Source organism: Gopherus flavomarginatus, chromosome 7 (genome assembly GCF_025201925.1).
Source record: "Gopherus flavomarginatus isolate rGopFla2 chromosome 7, rGopFla2.mat.asm, whole genome shotgun sequence".
Lineage (NCBI taxonomy): Eukaryota > Metazoa > Chordata > Testudines > Testudinidae > Gopherus > Gopherus flavomarginatus.
In genome coordinates this window covers 29,475,552-29,496,305 of record NC_066623.1, presented here as the reverse complement: position 1 = coordinate 29,496,305, position 20,754 = coordinate 29,475,552, and the positions used below count along the sequence as shown (strand labels likewise).

Sequence of the window (20,754 nt, the reverse complement as noted above, 5' to 3'; positions counted from 1 at the left end):
TAAGGAGTGTATAGATGCTTCCTGTACAGAAGCCTGGTAACAGAGGGGCAGCAGGCCAAGATGAAGGTATTCAAAGGGGAGGAGTACAGATATCAATAATTAGAGCCCTTTATACCAAAATAAAGAGCTTCGTTGTGTGGACGGGTGCAGGCTTAATTCAGTTTAACACTGCTAAATTTGAGATAAACACGTAGTGTAGACCAGGCCAAAGTAAAGAACTTTGTAGTGTCTGTAACCTTTGTGTACAGTGCTGCATTGAAATACCTGAAGGTAGAAGTTCATTTAGCTACAGAATAGAGGGACAGCAGTACAACTTTTCCGAAGCTGCCTTGACCTTGTTCCAGAAGGGACCACCACTGGGGTGATAAGGTCATTGTGTCCAGGATCATTAGCTGATGGAAAAATTACTAATGGAAACATTTTTTAAGCTGCCTTCCTGGATTAGTTTTTCTTGATTCAATTCGCAGTGGAAATGTAGCTGTAGTTTCAGAAGGAAGCTCTGGGTTACTTTAACCTGGGAAATTATTTAACATTTATGGGACTATGTAGACTCTTCCGTCTTCACTGAAAAAAGATGTGCTTAACTTAATTAACGTGAGTTAAAGTCCTAATGAAGACAAGGCAGGGCATAGTTTACTTTTTGCAGAGTTAGCAAGTTGAGTTAAAGACTATGATGAACTTAGGGTTTCCTTGACCTGCTGATTTGTGTGAAAACTAGAAATGGCCTTACCTAACACAAGGTCAAATTCTAGTGAAGACAGCTCGAGTTAAGAACAAAGCTTTTTTCCTAGTGAAGATAATGCCTAAAGATTTATTATTCTTCTTTTCACTTAATGTGGGTATGTCATTTAGGAATGTGCATGTGATTTATCAATCTGTTCCTGATTTTGTTGTTAAAGGCTATGCTTTGATAAAATTATGTGCAAACTAGGGGCAGTTGGACCTGAAATGTGTATTATGAGAGCAGCAGCAATGGTGTATTTAGACTGTTAAAGTTGGCATAGAAATAAGCTGTAACTTTGTGAAAATTTTTTAAAATGGAGAGAAGTGAATCAGTCTATTTAAAACAAATGTTATTTCAACCTACCTCCTTACTTGAAGGTGAAAATGGTTGATTGGGTGTGCATTGCAATAGGATTTCCTAAATTAATCAAACTGAGCTTATTTGACTTAGTAATAAAACAGATTCAGAGTTGAGAGATTTAAAATTCACTTTATGAAGGAGGAGCAAAGCAGTAAATTCATGAAAAAACTAGAAATATATAGATGAATTCCTTCACCTTACTAAACTGGTAACTTACTGCTGAATATTTCAAGTAAAATCAGGCTATGCATTCCTATGCATAAATGTATGGAATGCATTTTTTGTTTAGAAAACATATTTTAACAAACCAATTTGTTCCTTCAGTCTAATATGCCAGAAGCTCTTCCTAAAGATTTGAGGAGAATGCACAGGGACTATCTGTGTGTCAGACAAGCCTTGACAGTTTGGTTGTACTCATAACTCAACTAGAAGTGTACCTAGGAAGGAGAAGAGTGCAGTTCAGGATTCCTCTCCTCCACAACAGCCACCAGTAACTTGCAATATTGGCACAGTTTAGAAGCAGCTGGTATGTGCTCTTCCAACACATACTAAACTTGTTTACATTTTTAAGGCATCTGGTGAGTGTTCTGTATTTCTGTAAGGTTATGCTTCGCCTCTGCTCCTGTGGGAATGTTATAGTAGGGCCATAATTGCTATAAAATGAGCAGTTGATTCCTGATATCTGTTGTCCTGAAGTAACTGCCAAGTGGAATTGATAGTGGACAAGGAACAAAATATTAAGACTCTACCAATGGGTACTATACCGGGGCAAATTCTTGTTACTATGAACTAGTAAGTGGTGTTCAATGTTACTAATGGTGTGCTGGTCTTCCAGTTTAACTAATAAAGTAGTATTCTCTGCTATGTATATGTCCTTCTGTCATGCCTAAGAGTCAGTATGTGTGACTGGGCATTAATATCTTTTACCAGTAACTGGACATGTGTATCATATATCCCTTTTTGTTCATTCCAACGTATAACAGATGTTTCAGAGCACAAGATTTTCACAAATGGATAATGTAGACTGGTACACTATATAGCAAATATACCCCTCTTTCAACATATTTGTATGTTTGCATCTACTCTACAGTGGAATAAATACACTGTGTGCGTGTACGCATGTTAAATAGTAAACTAGCAGAATTTACATATGCAGGAGTCCTCAGGAATCCACCTTTGTGGCGTCTTACAGAATAACCTTGCTTATTTAATAAGTCACCCTAATTGCTTGATCTCTAAATTTTTTGTTAACAACTGAAAGTCAGTCTTTTGTTTTGTTTTATTACAGAAATTGAAGCCAAAGAAGCCTGTGACTGGCTGAGGGCTGCTGGTTTCCCCCAATATGCTCAGTTATTTGAAGGTACAGTATGATCCATACATCTGATATTAAATCCAACTGGAATCCCTTTGTAAAAAAAACAAAAATAAAAACGTTCAGAGCCCAGTACCTTTGACCACACATATACTGTAGGCACAGCCATGTTGTTGTCACCAGTTCATAAAAATTTAATCTGATACAGTTTAACAAACAAAACATGGAGCTGAGTTGTGCGCATGGAAAGTATATCTTAAGTTAATGTTTGAGCAGCAATGTAAAGGTTTTTTTAAAATGAGTGTGGGGAAAGGAGCAAATATAAGTAATACGCTTTGGTAGCAGAGATTGCAATTCAGGTTGAATTTGTTTCCCTACTTTTTAACAGCTCAGAACTTTTTCAGTCTCCTTCCTTTTTGGCTGAAATTTTCCATGTTTTAGTTTTTTACTCCTAGCAATCACTCAAGCTCTCTCTCCACCCTCCCAAAAATGCCTGAACATAGTTGTTTGAACCACTTTTTAAAGGGAGGGAATACTCTTCCAATCAGGAATGTCTCAAATAGATTGTAAGTTCAGTCTCAGCTTGTTCTCATAGTGTTATTGGGCTATAAGGCTTATGCCAAGTTTGGAAAAAATTATTGTCATTTTGAAGTTATAAACATTTAAAAACAGAGCAGTTTTATGTTTGCACGTTAGAAGTATGCTTTTTAATATTTGTTTATCAGTCTAAACTTTTGATTTAGGATAGCGGGGTTGAGAGGACATGAAACCAAATAGCTATCGATCAAGGAAGTTACAAACATCATTGGCAACACTTTCTTTAAAACAGACGAGCAAACAAATCAGTGATTGCAACATTAAGATTGAGAAATCAAATAGTCAAAGATGAGCTTGGAAGTCATATACCTTAAAATGTGGTGTCTCATGATATCCTTTGTCAGACTGAAATAGGTAGTAGATATAAACTAGCATTTTATATGCAGCCTTACAGTTTGTGTAGATACTCAGTGTATCATACTGTATAATGCTCTCTGAATTAGCCTGAGGATGGAATGCAGTGTTCTGACTTCACTTGATATCTAAATCTCAATCTCAGTAAAAGAATCCAAGGAAAACATTGCCAATGGAACTAGCAGCCTCCTTGATCTGGGAGGGTAGATCTCAAAATCTGGGCTGTCGAACTTGAATCATACTTTTAAACTGGAGAACTGACTTTACTCAGGTGTTGCATGTTTTGTTGATCTCACTAAAGTTTAAGCAGAGTGTCCCAGGCCAATGGGGTCTGCAGGAAGCTGTGCAGGCTGAGGGATGTGCTGGCCATCGCTTCCGGCCGCCCCCATTGGCCTGGAGTGATGAACTGCGGCCAGTGGGAGCCGCGATCGGCTGAACCTGCAGATGCAGCAGGTAAACAAACTGGCCCGGCACCACCGATCAGCGCCTCCCCTCCCTCTCAGTGCCTGCTGTGGAGCAGATGTTTCGCGGTGTCAGGAGGTTCGCGGGGCAAGGGGGGAGAAGCGAAAGCCCAGTGTGCTTGGGTGGGGCAGGTGTGGAACGTAGCAGGGTGGAGTGGGGTGAGGTCTGGGGGGAGCACCCCAGGCAGATTAAAAACTCGGGGCCTATGTCCCAGGTATTGCAGCCCATCTAGGGATAGCCCTGCATGTGAGTAATCCCATTGAGAGCATGTGCGTAAAATTATGCATATGTAAATGCTTGGAGGATTGGGTCCTTAGTTATTTGCATGTGTGTATTTATATTTAGTTTTATCAAGCCTAAACTGAAATGTGATGGCAAGTACTGTTTAACTTCTTTGCAGATGTTCATATTATGATCCTTGTCAAAAGATAAGTAGGGTTGGCAGAATTTGATTTTTTTCCTTCTTTTTTTTTTTAAAAAATTCAGGAGATATCTGTGTGTGTTTAAGCTTTTTTCAATTTTTATCTTCAATTTTCATAGTTGCAGCAAATTATTGGGAGAGGTCATGCAATGGAAGGGTCAGATAATTATTTAATGACTGTTGAAATGAGTTGTTGAGAAGAGAAAAGTTAAAGCTTATTTCCATTAAAACACAAATTGTCTTCATCACGTATCAAAATATACAAAGTAAATAGCCTTAAATCAAACTCTTAAGTTCTCAAGCAGCATTTTTCTTACTTTGCCTAACTGTAAATCTTGATTAATAGTGATGGATATATTTTTTCATTGCTTTGTATGTATGATAAAATTGATGTTTAACAGTCTTTACTGATAACAATCTAAACCCTCCAAGCTTAATTATAAATATTTTGTATTCACAGACATGCAGTTTCCTGTCGACATCAAAACTGTGAGGAAAGATCATGAATTTTTAGATCGAGATGCTATTGATTCTCTTTACAGGTAAATATTATTAGTTTGAATTTTCCCCCAGCCTAGCACACATGAAAATTATGCTTATGTTTAGCATTTAACATACTCCTTTTGAGAGTATGTTGTTTTCCTTTGTTTAACAGATGACATCCCAGTTCAGGAAAGCTCTTCAGCAAATGCTTAAGTCCCATTGAAACCAATGGCCTTACTTAAAAGTTAAGTCAGTGCTTAAGTGAATGCGTTTCTCTATAGCAAAGCTATTTTCTCTGTGTACTGAGTGAGATGGAATACTATTTTGGCTATCGCTTAATCCATTCACCATCAGAATCACATTAGATTGATGTCATTTTTTTTATTTATTTATTTACTGGAACTACATCTCAGCATTTCACATTGATGTCAAAGTGATTACTTATGTGCTTAAGTGCTTTGCTGGTCTGGGGCCTTATTGATTCTGCAGTTCCACCAAAATGATTTCAAACAAACAAACAAACACCTGAGAGAGTCCTAGGGTATGGCTACACTTGCAGCCTTTGAAGTGCGAATGTGGTCGCGGCGCCAGTGCTGGGAGAGAGGTCTCCCAGCGCTGCAAGTACTCCTCCTCCCCATGGGGATTAGCTTACACCCCTGAGCGAGAAAGTTGCAGCGCTGTAAAGCGCCAGTGTAGCCAAGGCCCTAGTGATCTACTTTAGTCCCATCGTTTTTTTTCTTATGTTTTAAAACATAAATTTTACCAAGATTTTTTTTTCTTTGCCAAAGTCTTACATTGATGTAGCATCCTTCACAATCACCAAAGGTTTCTTAAGCTTTTATTAATGATTGGTTATAGTCCTCTCTTCAGACTTGGCGAGGGGAGGACTCTAGCTGTAGGCAACATCATGTAACTGGAGAACTGGGTTGGTGGTTTGAGGGCATTTCAGGAACCCACAGCAGAAAGTCAGTTACTACTGGCAGAAGTTCAGACTGCTTTTAAGAGTTCAAGAGCAGTTATGAGAATGTCAGTCTGCTTTTATTCAAGAAAATAATTTGGGTTAAGGTCTTAAGTCCTTTTTTTTTTTTTTTTTTTTTTTCCCCTTAGACGGTTAAATACACTGAACAAGTGTGCAGCAAAGAAAGTGGAAATAAGTCGTCAGAGAAAGCGGGTATGTCTTTAAATTTTCATTTCATAACTTAGCCAAATAAAGCATTTTAAAAAATAGCATAACTTGGCACACGTCATTGCCTGGTAAGACGAACGTTTTACTCATAGATTTTTAATACTCATAAGCATTACAAATGGACTGCACAGGGGCCCTGACTCAACATATGCTTAAGTGCTGCCCTGACTAGGGAGATTCTTCTGAGTCAGGGCCTGAAAATTTATGCTCAGAGGAGTGCAAGCTTCTGTATCTCTATCTCAACTGATCTATAGGTGAGGTTCTGCAGTGTTGTTGTTATGTTGGTCCCAGGATATTAGAGAGACAAGGTTGGTGAGAGAGACAAGCTATTGAGCTTACACAAAGCTCTTATTCAGGCCCGAACTTCCTCTTCTGGCCTCCAAACAATCCCCCAACCTCTCCAAACTCCTCATCAGATGCAAGCTCTCCCCTAGACCAGGACACACCAACTCCAAGTGGCAACAGACCTTGCCAGAACAACAGATGCAAAACTTGTAGAAAAAGCTCCATTGCTATGATGATGAACACCGCACACAACATATCTTTCAAAATCCATAGTTCTTGCACATGCTTAAAACAACATGGTGGTGTCCCTCATCTAGTGCACTAAATGACCCAGTAATGACTGTATGGGTGAAATGAGACAATCACTATGCTCTTGAATTAATTTACAAAGAAAAATAAGACACAAACACCAGGTCACCTGTGAGTGAACACTTTTCACAAAACGATCACTCTGTCTGACCTCTGTCCTCATTCTCAAAGGAGATCTGCAGAACGTTTTCGAAAGATGAGCCTGGGAGCTTAAATTCATAATTCTGCTAGACACTAAAAATCATGGACTTAAATAGAGACACTGGATTTGTGACTTATTACAACAGTCTATAACCCGCTAACTACCCATGCCCCCTTCTCGGTGACTAGAGAGGTGTTAATCAGATGTTTCAGTTTGAATGGTCCCTTGAAATATGTGTTAACTACTTATGCTAAACAATCTGTTCCCCCTTGTATTTAGCTGTAACACTGTGAATGCATTTCCCAGACCTGAAGAAGAGCTCCATGTAAGGCTGTCTATGCTACACATCTTTTAGCGACACATCTTTTGGCTGTGTCGCCACAACCATGTCACTAAAAGTCACGCAGTGTATCTGCTGTTTGTCTCTCCTACCGACAAAAAAACTTCTACCCCCACCGAGTGACGTTTGTGTTGTCGGCAGAGCGCTCCTGCCTACAATGCGCTATTCACGCTGGTGCTTGTCACGGCAAAACTTTTGTCTTTTGGGAGAAACGGTTTAAACACCTCCTGAAAGACACAAGTTTTGTCTTTCAGTTGCCAATGTAGACATAGTCTACGCTGAAAAGCTTGCATCTCTCACCAGTAGAAGTTGGTCTAATAAATATTTGCTCACCCACCTTGTCCCTCTTCAAGTGAGAGGGTAATTTATTCTCCATGGGCTTGCCCACAATAGGGAAAAGCCTAGGATTCCCTTGCCTAGCTAACATGGGTTAAAACTACAGTTTTGCCACTCTGCAGTAGGATTTTAAAGAGAGCTAATTAACATGTTTATAAAAGCTCATACCATTTTCCATAGCGTGGACAAACCCTTTGAGACTGCCAATGCAGGTGCCCGTTATGAGAATGGGATTTTGATTAAGGAAGGTTTTGCTTCTCTTATGCTATTAGGTGAAAAGTTCTGTATATCGCTGTCAGTCACGTGAACCTACACACACTTGTTTTATTGTACTCAGTGTGCTTGTCCTTTGATTTGGATACATTTTTAACTTGTTTGGCTACTGACACTTCCTTTTGTTTTCAGACAAATGAGTGGCTGGAGAGAGTTATAGAGTGGGCACTGCGGATGTATTTTTCCAAAGCACTTAAGAGCTCAAAGCCCCTTGACAGTCAATGGGACTAGTGTGCCTAAGTCACTTAGCTATAGGGATGCCAACTTTCTACATGCACAAAACTGAACACACTTTCCCCGCCCCCTGCTTACTCCATCCCCTCTTTCCTCTGTTGCTCACTCTCCACACCTTTACTCGCTCATTTTCACTGGGCTGGCTCAAGTGGCTGGTGTGTGCTGGGGGTGTGGGCGCACTGGGTTGGGGCCAGAAATGAGGAGTTCAGAATGCAGGAGGAGGCTCCAGGCTGAGGCAATGTGTTGGGATGTGAGAGGGGGTGCCGGCCCTGGGAGGGGCCAGGTATGAGGGGTTTGGGGTGTAGGAGGGGGCTCTGAGCCGGGGGGTGGAGCCGAGGTGTTTGGAGTATGAGAGGGGGCTCCAGGATGAGGCAGGGGGTTCAGGTGCAGGAGGGTGCTCCAGGCTGGGGCCAAGGGGTTTGGAGGGTGGGAGGGTGATCCCAGAAGCAGCAGCATGTCCCCCACCCCCAGGCTCCTACACAGAGACACGGCCAGGTGGCTCTGTGTACAGCCCTATCTGCAAACGCCGCCCCCACAGCTCCCATTGGCTGCGGTTCTGAGCCAATGAGAGCTTCAGGGATGGCACTTGGGGCGGGGACAGCGTGCGGAGCCCCTGGCTGCTCCTGTGTGTAGGAGATGCAGGGGGGATATGCTGGCTGCTTCCCGGGAGTCACGCAGCACAGAGGCTAGCAGGGACCCTGCCAGCCCCACTGCATGGCACCGCCAACCTGACGTTCAACGGCCTTGTCAGCAGTGCTAACTGGAGCCGCCAGGATCCTTTTTCAACCATGTGTTCCAGTAGAAAACCAGATGCCTGGTCACCCTATTTAGCTACTTCCAGAAATCCCACCCTGTGCCTCCCTGAAAGTATTTGATTTCTCTTTTAGAGCTGGTTGGGACACTTTGGACTAAAAGAAATTTCAACAAAATATGCTATTTTGTTGAAACCAATATATTTTGTGGAAACGTATCTCTTTTGAGAGTTTTTTGGGAATAGGAGAGACACCCAGACTTTCTTTCTCACTCTAGCCTGGTGGCTATGGTGCTGGCCTGGGATGTGAGAGATCCACATTTGAGTCCCATCTCTGTCTGATTCAGGGACTTGAGCCTGGGTCTCTCACATCCTAAGCCAGTGCTCTCTCCACCACCTTGGAGACAGACAGGCAGACACACCTATTCCCTGCATGTACCTGCTCACCCAGCTAGCCCCTTCCCTAATAGAAAAGCTCAGGTTTTGATCTGAAAAAAAAAGACAATTCAACACAATTTCACTTTCATTAACATTTTCCAGGAGTTTTGGCTTTGTTCCGATGTTGAAAGAAACTAGATTTTGAAACCAAACTTTGAAAGTTGCCATGAAACAGATTTTTCATTATCCAGTCAGTTGTATTCTCTTTTAACAAAGCTTCCAGCCTGCTTAGGTGTTGTCTCTACCCAAAGCCCCTCAAGCAAAACAAATCTCATGCTGAAGGGCTTTAGCCAGAATGTTGGTACAATGTAGAAATCTAAATTTAAAAGTACTACAGTGATGCAAAAATAAGCATAAAAAGTTAAACCTCCTTTTTCATTGCATCTTAGATATTTTAAAACTTGCTGGACTTTGCCCCTTGAACTGTACTTTCTTTACTTTAAGAGTGATGAATCTGAAGACGATGAACCTTGTGCAATAAGTAACAAATGGGCTTATGAGAGGTGCAGTCAGAGATGGTCTCGCCTGGAGAGCGTAGAAGGTTTCCCTGGAAATGGGTCTAGTGCATCAGTCCCAGACAGTCCAAGAGTTAAGAGCACTGGTAGTGAGGAGATATCCTTTTCAGACCAAGGAGAGAAGCATGATGTGTCTTCAATTCACAGTACTAGCAGTGGGGACAGTGACATTATCAGCTTCCCTAAGACTTTTGAGGATGTTGAGACCAGCACTAGTTCCTCAAGGTGTTCCTCAAGTAAACTGGCCTCTCCTGACTCTACTTTTAGTTGTTCTCCTTCTCCTAGTGAGTTCTTAAACATCATCAGCGAGGAGAAGCTTTTGGATAAGCCACCACAAAAAAAGGGGAAGAGCTTTTTAAAGAAAATGGAGAAACTGCGCATAAGGAGTTCCAGTGTAAAGAGAGCGGCTCAGTCAAAGGCCAAACCCACTATTGGTGAACCTGTTCTTCTGGAGGGACTGGACGAAGAGAAGCTGAAGAACCTTAATTGTGTAGATATTTGTGACCTATCTGACAGTCAGATGAAAAAGAATTCTTCGTGTTCTCCCCACACTTGCAGCAGCAGCAGCCAGTCTGAAACCAGCAGCACAGTGAGCACTCCGAGTCCTGTTATCAAAGTCAGGAGCTATGCTAAACGAGGAGGCGTGTATGCGGAGGACTCCGACTCCAGCAAGCTCTCTCTGTGGAATGATGTATCTGAGCAAAACTTCAAAAATGAAATAAATTTGCATGCGAACCAAATGTTTCATGTACCACAAGGCCATAAGCCTGGGACTTTCCCCAAAGCACTTACAAACAGTTTCTTATCTCCCACAGACAATACTTCTGTGAACTGGAGAACTGGAAGCTTTCATGGATGTAGGCGGAACAGAATTAGAACTAGTTCTAAGGAGTCTGAGACCCCTCTGAGTCCTCTGTCATATATAGATAACAGACTGAGTATCTATGACAATGTGCCCAGCATTCCTGTTCATCTTAATAAGATGGAGACACCGGAAGTTAGTGATGATGACGTTTTTTCAGAACTAGACAATGTTATGGAACATGTCAATGGGCTCAGAAAGTTGGTCCATCAGTGGACTGAGAAGTTCTCAGATGATGGAGACTCTGATTTTGCGAACGACTCAACCTCTTCATGTCCATCTTCCCCTAAAGAAATCCACCTTGAGATAAAAAAGCATTCAGAAGAGAAACTGGCAGATCTACCAGCTGCTGATGGAAAACAGAACTGCAAGCATGGCAATGAGCATTATTCCCCAGAACTGACATATATATCAAATTCAGAGATGGGATCATCATCATCACATTCCAACAGGTCAGCTTCATTTTTCTTTATAAACTTCCCCCTCCTCCTTCTGTCCTACCTCCAAGAACTTCCCTGACAAAACACAATCACCTTCTCAAAACAATGAGAAATTTTAAATCCATTTCAATTAGAGTCAAACCTGAGCCAACCAGATCCAAGTATTAGGTGCTATGGATCAGGGTGATGATGGCCACATAAACACTGAGATAAATCCAGATCCAAACTTTGTGGCTCATTCCTCTCTCTAATTTGAACCTTTCACATTGGTGCAGTACCTTATAGACTAGACCTTTTATGTAAAATGCAACCAAAATCTGCTTGGAAACAGAAGGTCACTTTTGAAGTGATGGATAGGACAAAATGTTCCATAGGTGTTCCATTGCTTTAGGCAGAGACCTGACATGAGCAATAAGAACATTCCTTTAACCTAAATAATGTTTATTCCTTAGACATGAGAGGCGACACTGGTCTACAGAGGAGACTGTAAACTTGGAAAGCCTTTCTGTACAAATTGATAACCAGTCAGCAGCCCACCTAAACCGAATACAGAAACATGCTTTGTTGAAACTCACTGCATTAATGGACAAATACTCTCCTTCTAGTAAACAGGGCTGGAACTGGTAAGTTGTTATGTTAACATATTCTACTTCAGGAAAAATGACAGTTGGCAAAAGCAGATGGCTCTTACTCTGCTCTGAACTGAGTATGCACATCTAGAGTGAAATCCAGGTCCCACCGTCTCAATGGGAGTTTTGCTACTGATTTTAGTAGGGCCAGGATTTCACCCAGATTCTCACCCTTAGTACAGTTGGCATTATTGATAACTTAAATAACAGTCCAGGCTTCAGTGTTCACTTTCTCCCGAAGCTTGCCTGTTCATAGGGCTTTTCTCTAAAAGGGAATTAGGGTCTGGGACAGAGACCCACTCCAATCCGTCTGTCCTGGTTGTAGCTTAAATAAATAAAATTCACCTGCCATTGTGATCAGCAATAACAATTCTGCATCTTTATGCAGGATTCTAGCACCTGAACATAGGGGCACAGCAGAGGAACCTGCCACTCTTACAAGGATGGTAGTATATTCTGCAAGAGTTTCAGCTTTTAATGAGGATTTCTTTATGGGAGCTGCTCCCTGCTAATTTAAGGGACTTAAGACACACAGCCTAGGTTGTTGCTATATTTTTAAGTGTTGATTTCTTTGTGCAGCTATGAGTGTAATAAGACTGCAGCATTTAGGGAAGGAACAAAGGTGGCACATGATTCCTAAATGTGCACAGCATAAAGAGAGGGGTGTGTGTGTGGGGCGGGGGGGAAAGATCCCCAGTGCCCCCTGCTCTAAACTGCCTGAATGGAAGGGCAGCTAATGGTTTGAATGTATTTATTTTTGTTTTCAGGACCGTTCCAAAGTTCATTAGAAAAATCAGAGCCCCTGACTATAAGGACAAAAATGTATTTGGGGTGCCATTACTGCTAAATGTTCAGCGAACAAGCCATCCGCTTCCAAAGAGCATTATCCAGGCCATGGAGTACTTAAGAAGCCACTTTCTTGACCAGGTACAAATATAAAACAAACCTAAATATGACTTGAGTGACACTTCATTCCATGTATGTTTTTAACTTGGAACCCCTAGAGAGCTGACCAGTCTCTTTTGCTTTGTCAACGCTTTCAAGGACATTCTTTCCTCACCAAGGCTTCTAACAGTGGTGTCTTAACAGGCTTGAGTGGGCAGCCTACAGAGAATAGGGATATTCTCCTTTTGTGGATACCTTATTTCCACCCCAGTATAAATTTAGTTGCCCTTCTTTGCTTATAGCACCTGCAGCTGTTCTGATCACTTGGCAAATGTGGGTCAACTGCCTTCTCTTAGTGGTATTTTAGTGGTAAAAAGCAAAATCTAATACCTGTAGCACCTCTTGTGTCTGCTCAGTACAGTCTGAAAGCATCGCAACATCGGAATTCTCATTTCACATCTCTAAGAATTGAGCTGTAGCTTTTTATGGTATATAGTTGTGCTGTGATTAACATCCTTTTTGTGCCTAAGTTACATTTATCCACTGCTCTGAAGATATTTGCAGTTGTAGATTAGTGCCCACAGTTATGAGCCACATACTATATGCTGCGGTACCTCTGTAATAAGATGGGGAAAGTTTGTAAAGTTAGAAGTTTTCCATTCCTCTCCAACTGTTTGGATTCACAAATCTAGTTTCATTAATCTTTTTCTCATATAACGTAAACCCATGGAGGGTTGTGGGGTTTTTGTTTTTAAAAAAAGATTTCAGTTCACTTAGAAAACCATTTTACGTGAGTCCTGGATTTGGGATAAAGTCTCTCTTCACTGAAAACTAAACTGGGGAGCTGCCTTGTATGTCATCGTGTGCATATTAAAGGAAGATCTGTCATACAGTGTTTAATTTGCAGATTTGTGTAGACATATATAACCAAATATTATGCAAAATGAAAAAATGATCCAAATACATATTATGGGGTTAGTGTACAAATCTATATCTTGCTGTTAAAAATGGAATATATATTCTGTACCAATGTCAAAACATGTCATTTCAGTAGTTTGGCTTTGGCTTTATTACATTAAAACATTAACTTTACTATATATTAAAATATATAACACTAAATATTTTAATATTATAAAAGTTGAAACAAAATTAATTGAAATACTGTTGAAATGACATGTTTTGACATATTCAGATTGAATTTTTCAGAATTTTTTGTCTCATGGAAAATTTTAAAAATTTTCAATTTTCATTCCAAACTGAAATTAACTTATTTGAAATATTTCCCATGAAATGGAAATTCTGGTTCTTATCCAACTCTAAAAAATAGGCATGTGAAACTTTGTGATTGGATATCATACTTAATGCAATTACCGAGGTATCAATTTAAATTCATACTTGTGTATTAAAGAGAAAAGGGTTTGTATATAACATCCAAAGTGCACTGGCACTTGCGGACCTAGTGTTAACATCGTATCCTGTTGATATAAATTGAGAGAGCCAATACAAATAGATTTAAAAGGAAGAAAAGTCTTCAGTGAGGACTCTCACTTCTCTCACTCTTGGGTTAACTGATGCACCAAGAGTCCCACTGTGGTTTGGCTGGAGAATAGGGAGTCTCCAAGCTGTATCTAAAGAGATCAGAGTGCATTGGTAGTAGCTGACTTTTCAGAGCAATGCCAGGGATATATTTTAATGTACCTGTGAGCAAAATCATGTCGCATGTACAGTGTGTGCATGTACAGCCATCATAAGTACTTCAGTGTCAGAGTTAAGGAGAAAAATTGCTTATTTTGACTGAAGTTTGGGCTCTTACGTCTGTCTGTTCTCTTAATAGGTTGGCCTGTTCAGAAAATCAGGTGTTAAATCTAGGATCCTTTCTTTAAGGGAAATGAATGAAAATGACCCAAACAATGTAACGTATGAAGGGCAGTCAGCGTTTGATGTGGCAGATATGGTAAAGCAGTATTTCCGAGATCTTCCTGAGCCTATATTCACTAGCAAGCTTTGTGAATCCTTCCTCCACATCTATCAGTGTATGTAATTTTTTTAATGTTCTGAGTTTCTTGGACATTTAGGCCAAAAGTAACCTGATTTTTGTATGCTCCATATTTTGAGAATCCAATGTTATGCTGCTGGAAGTGTGACTTTTCAGAAGTTCTGAGCATCTTTAAGCCCATTTGAAGTCAATAGGAGCTGCAGGTGCTCAGCACTTCTCAAATAAAATCCAGCGTGTCTCAAGATGGGCTTCTAAAATCAATATGAAAATATTGGTCTCAGATTATATAACAAATACTATTTTCCTCACCCTTGTGTGTGTTCTTTCTTTCTCTTTCTCTCTCTCTCACACACACACACTCACTCACACTGTCTCTCTCTCTCTCCCCCCCCCGCCCCTTTAAGAGTACTCTGTGGTTGGTGTTCTGACTTGTATTTTAAATGGTTGTTTCTGTGTATTAAATTAGGGCATAATCTGGTACTCTCATTGAGGAGCACCTGACTATGCAACTAGTCTTGTTCATTTCAATAAGACTGCACCTTAAGATCAGGTACTTCTTACCACAGGACCAGCACTCAAAATGCTATGGCATTTTCACTGGAAATACCAGCTATTTCTAGTTATTCTGTCAGCCTATCTACATTGTCTAAAAGAATAAACCATAAGGCAAACTACATCATTTGCAATTGCTTCAATTAGTTGTGTCTCCAATTGTTTGTTTTTAACTGAATTCATTTTTGACATACAGCAAGAACTTGTTCTGGAGGCATGTGATGTTGGTGCCTCAAGGGTTTTTAATGACAGTCTTTTCTGTAACCTGGAAAAGGCGTTTAAACTTTAAATAAGCCCAAGATTTCTAAAAAGATTAAATCTTGAGTTTTGTTTTATTACATGACTTTACTTTGATATGAGGAACATGTGTCCTGCTGCCTCAAGGCAAAGCTCTGACTACAGGAGTCCTAGTTTCTTGTTATTTCCTGTCTGTAGAATATGTAATAATATCCCAAATCTCTGGATAAAGTTTTTTTTAATGAAGATTTTAAATTTTAAAAAAGCTATTTTTAAAGTAAACAGCTGTTCCTGTTTAGCCTACCCTGGTGGGCACTCTGCTTCTGGAGTAAGTATGGTTGAACAGGGAGTTATTCAGGAGTAACAGTCTTTGAATAACTCTGGGTGTAGACAAGCCCGTATCCGCATTTTAAAGAGCCTTATTTCAGTTTAAGTCTATCAGGAAGAGCTTTAAGACCAGCTGAAATAAGCCACTATGTAAACCTCTTGCGGAGGCTTAATTTAACTGGCTTTACTAAACTGGTGCAAATAGGTGTGTCGACACCTGGAATGGTGGCCTTTTAGCTCTTTGCCATCTCTGAGGACTGTCCTATGATCCTGAGTAATGGGAGAGCTGATGTATGGCGTTAATGCCCTATTTAGGGGATAGTGTGTTCACTCTTTTATTTAATGTTTTATCCTATCAAAACCTCTCATGAGTTTCCTAATTCTTCTGTCTTCAGATTTGCCAAAGGATCAACAGTTTCATGCAGTCCAGGCTGCCATTCTTCTGCTCCCAGATGAAAATCGAGAAGCTCTGAAAATTCTTCTGTTCTTTCTCCGAGATGTAGTTGCTTTTGTTGAAGAAAACCAGATGACTCCGACCAACATTGCAGTCTGTCTTGCGCCATCCTTGTTTCATCTCAATACTTTAAGGCGAGAGAGTTCATCATCATCTAGGTATCGTAACAGCTGAACTGTTAAATAAGAGTGTTTCTGTGCCATGTTGACTGCATAAATAAAATGAGCCAAAATGTACCTTGCCTGTTTTAAAAAAAATAAAAATTAAAAAAAAAATCTGGAAGTGCTCCAGATTTGTCCCGTTATGTCACAGCTCAGTCCTTAGGGGAGATGAGACTACATCACCCTCCAGCTCTTCTGGCTCCCTGTCAATTACGAGATCAATTTTAAGGCCCTGTTCTTCAAAGCCCTAAGTAGTCTGGGCCCCAGTTATCTCAGTAATCCATTCTCCCCCTCCCCCCAGCATCATACACTAAGACAACTCTACTCTTTGTGGATGCACAAAGTATTAGTTAACACGTGCCTGGCATAAGATTCTGAAGGTGGTAAGACGTATCATTTGCATTAGCTTAGCCTGATTGCGCTACCAAAAACTCAGATTAGGTTTCTCCCAGTATCTGCGCCAAAGGAGACAGCAAAAAACCCATTCGGTGTGTGCTTTATGAAGAGAGGGGTGAGAATAGTCTCCCTGACAAAGTTTGCCTTTTATAATTCTGCTTGCACTCAGGTAACATGCAATAGAGATGGCTGTATTCGAGAAATGGGTAGCTAGAAAGCATTTATTTAAGTGGGCTTCGAAACTCCTGTTAGTATTTGCATGTAAAAACCCAGCTGCAGATTCAAGCTCCTGCAGCTAGTGTCTAGCTCAGGTACTAATTCTTTTTGGTGATACAGATGCTGGGGGACTGAGTGATTTTAATTTTAATAAGCAACAATATCCTAATTGTGTAACATTTACCAGCAGTTCATGCAGTGATGAAGGACCTTCTAGGCAGAACCAGTACAGTAACCTGAGAATGCTCATTCAGGATCTAGTCTAACGTCCATGCAAGGCCTTGTTTGTTTGGTATACAGTATGGCTGTGCTTGTGGATAAACTTGTTTTGAGGCAGGAAAGGGCTGTTTTCTTTTGATAGAAACATCATGCCCTTGTCAAAGCAGATGCTTCATCATCTTATGCAATCTAATGATAAGGATATTGCGTTCCATTTAGGTGAGGAAGCATGTCACATGCATGGTATTTGTGCATTTCAGATTTAATGATGCTCTCTGAGAAAAGTAAACAGAGATGAAAAATGTAAAGAATTTGCTTTTAAGAAGCACAAAGCATCTCAAAATGCATATCTACCTATAAAACAAGTTCTGTGATGCTCAGCTCTTGCTGGGAAGAGCTAACACTGAAGCTGAAACAATGACAGCACTGCTGATCATAGTGAGAGAAGATGTGAGTGGAATCAGGAATGTGGCAGAGTGATTGATAGCTTTCCAATTGCAAATCCTGACCAGAATTAAGCAATCTGTAATGTTTGGGAGATTGAGACTCCTAGTTTAGTGATTTGTACCACTGGATTTACTTTTAACTCTACATTGGAACAGCAAGGAGCCTAAAATCATTTTAGAAACAAGGGTGCATTGAACCTTAAGTTCAGATAATTAGTTGTTAATATTTTACCTTAGGATTCAGACTTCAAAGGGGCATACTCTAAAAGGCTTGGCTCTAAAGAATAGTCAAGGGTCCTTATCGCTTGCACTTTCTAAAGTTGTTCAGTAGGAATGTTCCAAGATAAAGCTATTGTGAGTGAGTGAGTGTTACTAGTGTAATATAAAGATTATGTCTGGGAAGACCTAAAATGCTGATAACACGAGTTAGCAAAACATAGCAATATGGCAGCACTTTTGTGGATTGTGATGATTTTATAAAAAGTCTTTAGACAGCCTACATAGGTTGTTGATGTAACTAAACACTTAACTCGATGCTGAACACATCAGTGAGAGCTCATTAATTTCTTTGGCTAATCCTTTCTAATGACTGTTCAGTAAAAGACCTTATTACTTGTAAAATGTTGTTAAGCCTCAGTAGCACTAGTGCTCTTTGGTATCTCAGCAGTTTGGTTCAAGGCTGCCATTTCTATGCAAAAACAATGAGGGGTCCTTGTGGCACCTTGGAGACTAACAAATTTATGTGGGCATAAGCTTTCATGAGCTAGAACCCACTTCATCAGATGCATGAAGTGAAAAATACAGGAGCAGATATAAATACATGAAAGGATGGGGGTTGCTTAACCAAGTGTGAGGTCAGTCTAACAAGATAAATCAATTGGTATCCTGCTGTTAATTGACTTATCTCATTAGACTGACCTCACACTTTCATGTATTTATACCTGCTCCTGTATTTTTCACTTAATGCATCTGATGAAGTGGGCTGTAGCCCATGAAAGCGTATGCCCAAATAAGTTTGTTAGTCTCTAAAGTGCCACAAGGACGACTCATTGTTTTTGCTGATACAGACTAACATGGCTACCACTCTGAAACATTTCTATTCGGCTTCCTATTCACGATTACTGTGGCTTTCACAATGTTGTCCATGTGAAAGTGATGACAGAAGACTTTGTCTAGTAAAGCTGTTTGTGTACAGAACTCATTGTAATGCAGAAATTCAGACACCAGAGTAAGTGAGAGAATTCCCTAGAGCTTCCAGGCTGCTGCTAATGCGTTTCACCTCTTACTTTTTTGATTTACTCTGCTGTGCCTTTGAAAAAATCCTTGTTAACCCTCTCTCTAGGTCCAGTCAGAGGAAGTACAGCCTGGGAAAACCAGACCAGAGAGATTTGAGCGAAAATCTGGCAGCTACCCAAGGCTTGGCCCACATGATAATGGAGTGCAACAGACTCTTCCAGGTATGTCACTTCCTATAACACCTCCTATGTTACTACATTACAGAAAGTGTCCATCATGCTCATTAGAAAAGTGAATATGCCAGTAGGATGCTCCAGCCCTGAAACTTAAACTGGACATGCCTGCAAGTTCTTTGCTGCCTATTGGCAAGAGTAAATGTCCTCCTGTTGTTGCTTGAATACAGTTTAAAATAATCCAACAACCCCTGAAGCAAACCCTGAAGGCTTGTTTTTACTGAGGATGATAGTTTCCCTGGGCTAAATAGTGATTCACTATCCTGTTGCTCTTTCCTCTGCTTGCAATTCCTAATGCTTTAGTTTGGTATCTGTGTCCTACTGACCGTAATACAGGGAGAATTCTGTTACAGAGGTCATCGTATCTGCTGTACAGTACTTAGCAGGATCACATTTTGCCATCCATTTCCTTCTTCCTGTGCTAAACCCCGTTCTGAGGCTCTGGATATATCTGTGTGGGAGGTGCACCTGAGCCACAGAGGTTGAGGTGGGGTTTGGGTTTTGGTTTAGCCCCATTGTATTGAGAACTCAGAACCAGGATTCTTTTTAAAACCCAACTCAGTTTATTTAAAATGTCCCATTTCTATGCAGTTGTTTTTTCCATCTAGCTTGGCTTAGGACAGCATTTTTAAATGTAGTACCAGTTAGAGATAGAAATAACTTGGCAACCTCACCTGGCAATGCTTACCCCACAGGCGTATGCCTCCAGGAATCCTCTATATCCAGCATTTGACTGACTCGGGTAGGGTATCTCTACAACCCTGAGATGAGTGTAGCCTACGTGTAGGCAGCGGCCAGCCCCTTCTATCTGTGGGATGCAGGGCTCTAATGATAAGCGTGTAACAAAGGGAGCTTGCCATCCTAGAGTGATTTAAAACATCATTCACAAGGGGAAATGTGCGTGTTCCCCCTCGCTGGGAGCCCTGGGGGAAGGCTGCTAATTGCATCCTCTCCTCCCTCATTTTTCCTCTTCCTGTGAAGATTGCTGTCAGTACTGCACAGCAGCCTCACTGGCAGCTGGTTAGCTCCCTCCAGCAGGCTAACTGGCCTGCACGTGGGAGTCTGCAGTTATGCTGTTGAGGCAAGAGCTGGATAAGGATCAAGAATCAGTCTGGCATCCAGGCACTTCTGCCACTCCCCTTGGCAGCATTCACATGTCTGTTAATTGGTGCCAGGCTGTCCCTTCTACCTTGGTGCTGAAATGGCCCCTTGGAGAAACTTGAACTTCAGGGAGGGCCAGAGGAGCTTTCCAAAATACCTTCACTGGCAAGGAGAGTGTGATGTTCCAATCCCTCCAGCCTCCTCCCTGGGCTTAGGCATACCACGTTCAGTGTTGGCCTGTATTTGAAGAGTGAGCACAGGAAAGAAATGGTGCACCATGGGGAGGGGGAATGGAAAAGAGATGGTGGGGGGGGAAGCCCCAAAGAATAGGATGGAAAAGAAGAGCCATCACCTCCTGCAACAGGCTGTGATGCATAATGAAGTTAAAGTTCAGGGTTTTGTTCCCAGCTTTGCCTCTGGCTGTGTTACATAGAGCAAGTCACGTAGCCTGGGCTGGGGTAGCTACAGATGCAAATCCTCAATGTAGATGCACTCTGCCAGTGTCAGATGGGCCGTATCCTGATAAGCCCCACTCAAGCAAGCCCCCTTTTGCACTGGTGCAGGATGTGCCTGTGACAGATTTGCTGTGGTGTCACTGCCACTGAGGAGCCTATAATCATTGTGTCTGTAAGGTGCGGATAATAGCTCCCTTGCTGAGAGGCTTGGTCATTATTTGCAAGGCAGCTTGGGAGACTCAGATGGAAGGTGCTAGAGCAGGACACTAATAAAGTCTCATGTGGTGTTTGCTCTGGAGAAGAGCTCTGTTCTTCCTGTGCAAGCATACCTGCAACCCTCTGCACTCTTCCATTAACCATATGTTATCACAGCTTCTCCCAGATTGG

At 41.1% G+C, this 20,754-nt stretch overlaps 1 protein-coding gene across 8 annotated transcripts in view; it reads left to right on the top strand.

Moving 5' to 3' along the window:
* Nucleotides 1-20,754, top strand: part of LOC127055509 (rho GTPase-activating protein 7-like) — a 151,452-nt gene that overhangs the window by 119,834 nt on the left and 10,864 nt on the right. For 5 of the 8 annotated variants that reach the window (XM_050962550.1, XM_050962551.1, XM_050962557.1 and 2 more), the window contains exons 2-10: nucleotides 2,373-2,444; nucleotides 4,691-4,772; nucleotides 5,821-5,884; nucleotides 9,452-10,836; nucleotides 11,277-11,447; nucleotides 12,221-12,380; nucleotides 14,173-14,371; nucleotides 15,846-16,062; nucleotides 18,685-18,799. In XM_050962550.1, the coding sequence (XP_050818507.1) occupies nucleotides 2,373-2,444; nucleotides 4,691-4,772; nucleotides 5,821-5,884; nucleotides 9,452-10,836; nucleotides 11,277-11,447; nucleotides 12,221-12,380; nucleotides 14,173-14,371; nucleotides 15,846-16,062; nucleotides 18,685-18,799 (2,465 nt within the window). Of the gene's footprint in view, nucleotides 1-1,446; nucleotides 1,663-2,372; nucleotides 2,445-3,666; nucleotides 3,801-4,690; nucleotides 4,773-5,820; nucleotides 5,885-9,451; nucleotides 10,837-11,276; nucleotides 11,448-12,220; nucleotides 12,381-14,172; nucleotides 14,372-15,845; nucleotides 16,063-18,684; nucleotides 18,800-20,754 lie in introns of those variants that run through there. The other 3 variants (XM_050962555.1, XM_050962552.1, XM_050962553.1) reach the window with 3 other exon arrangements.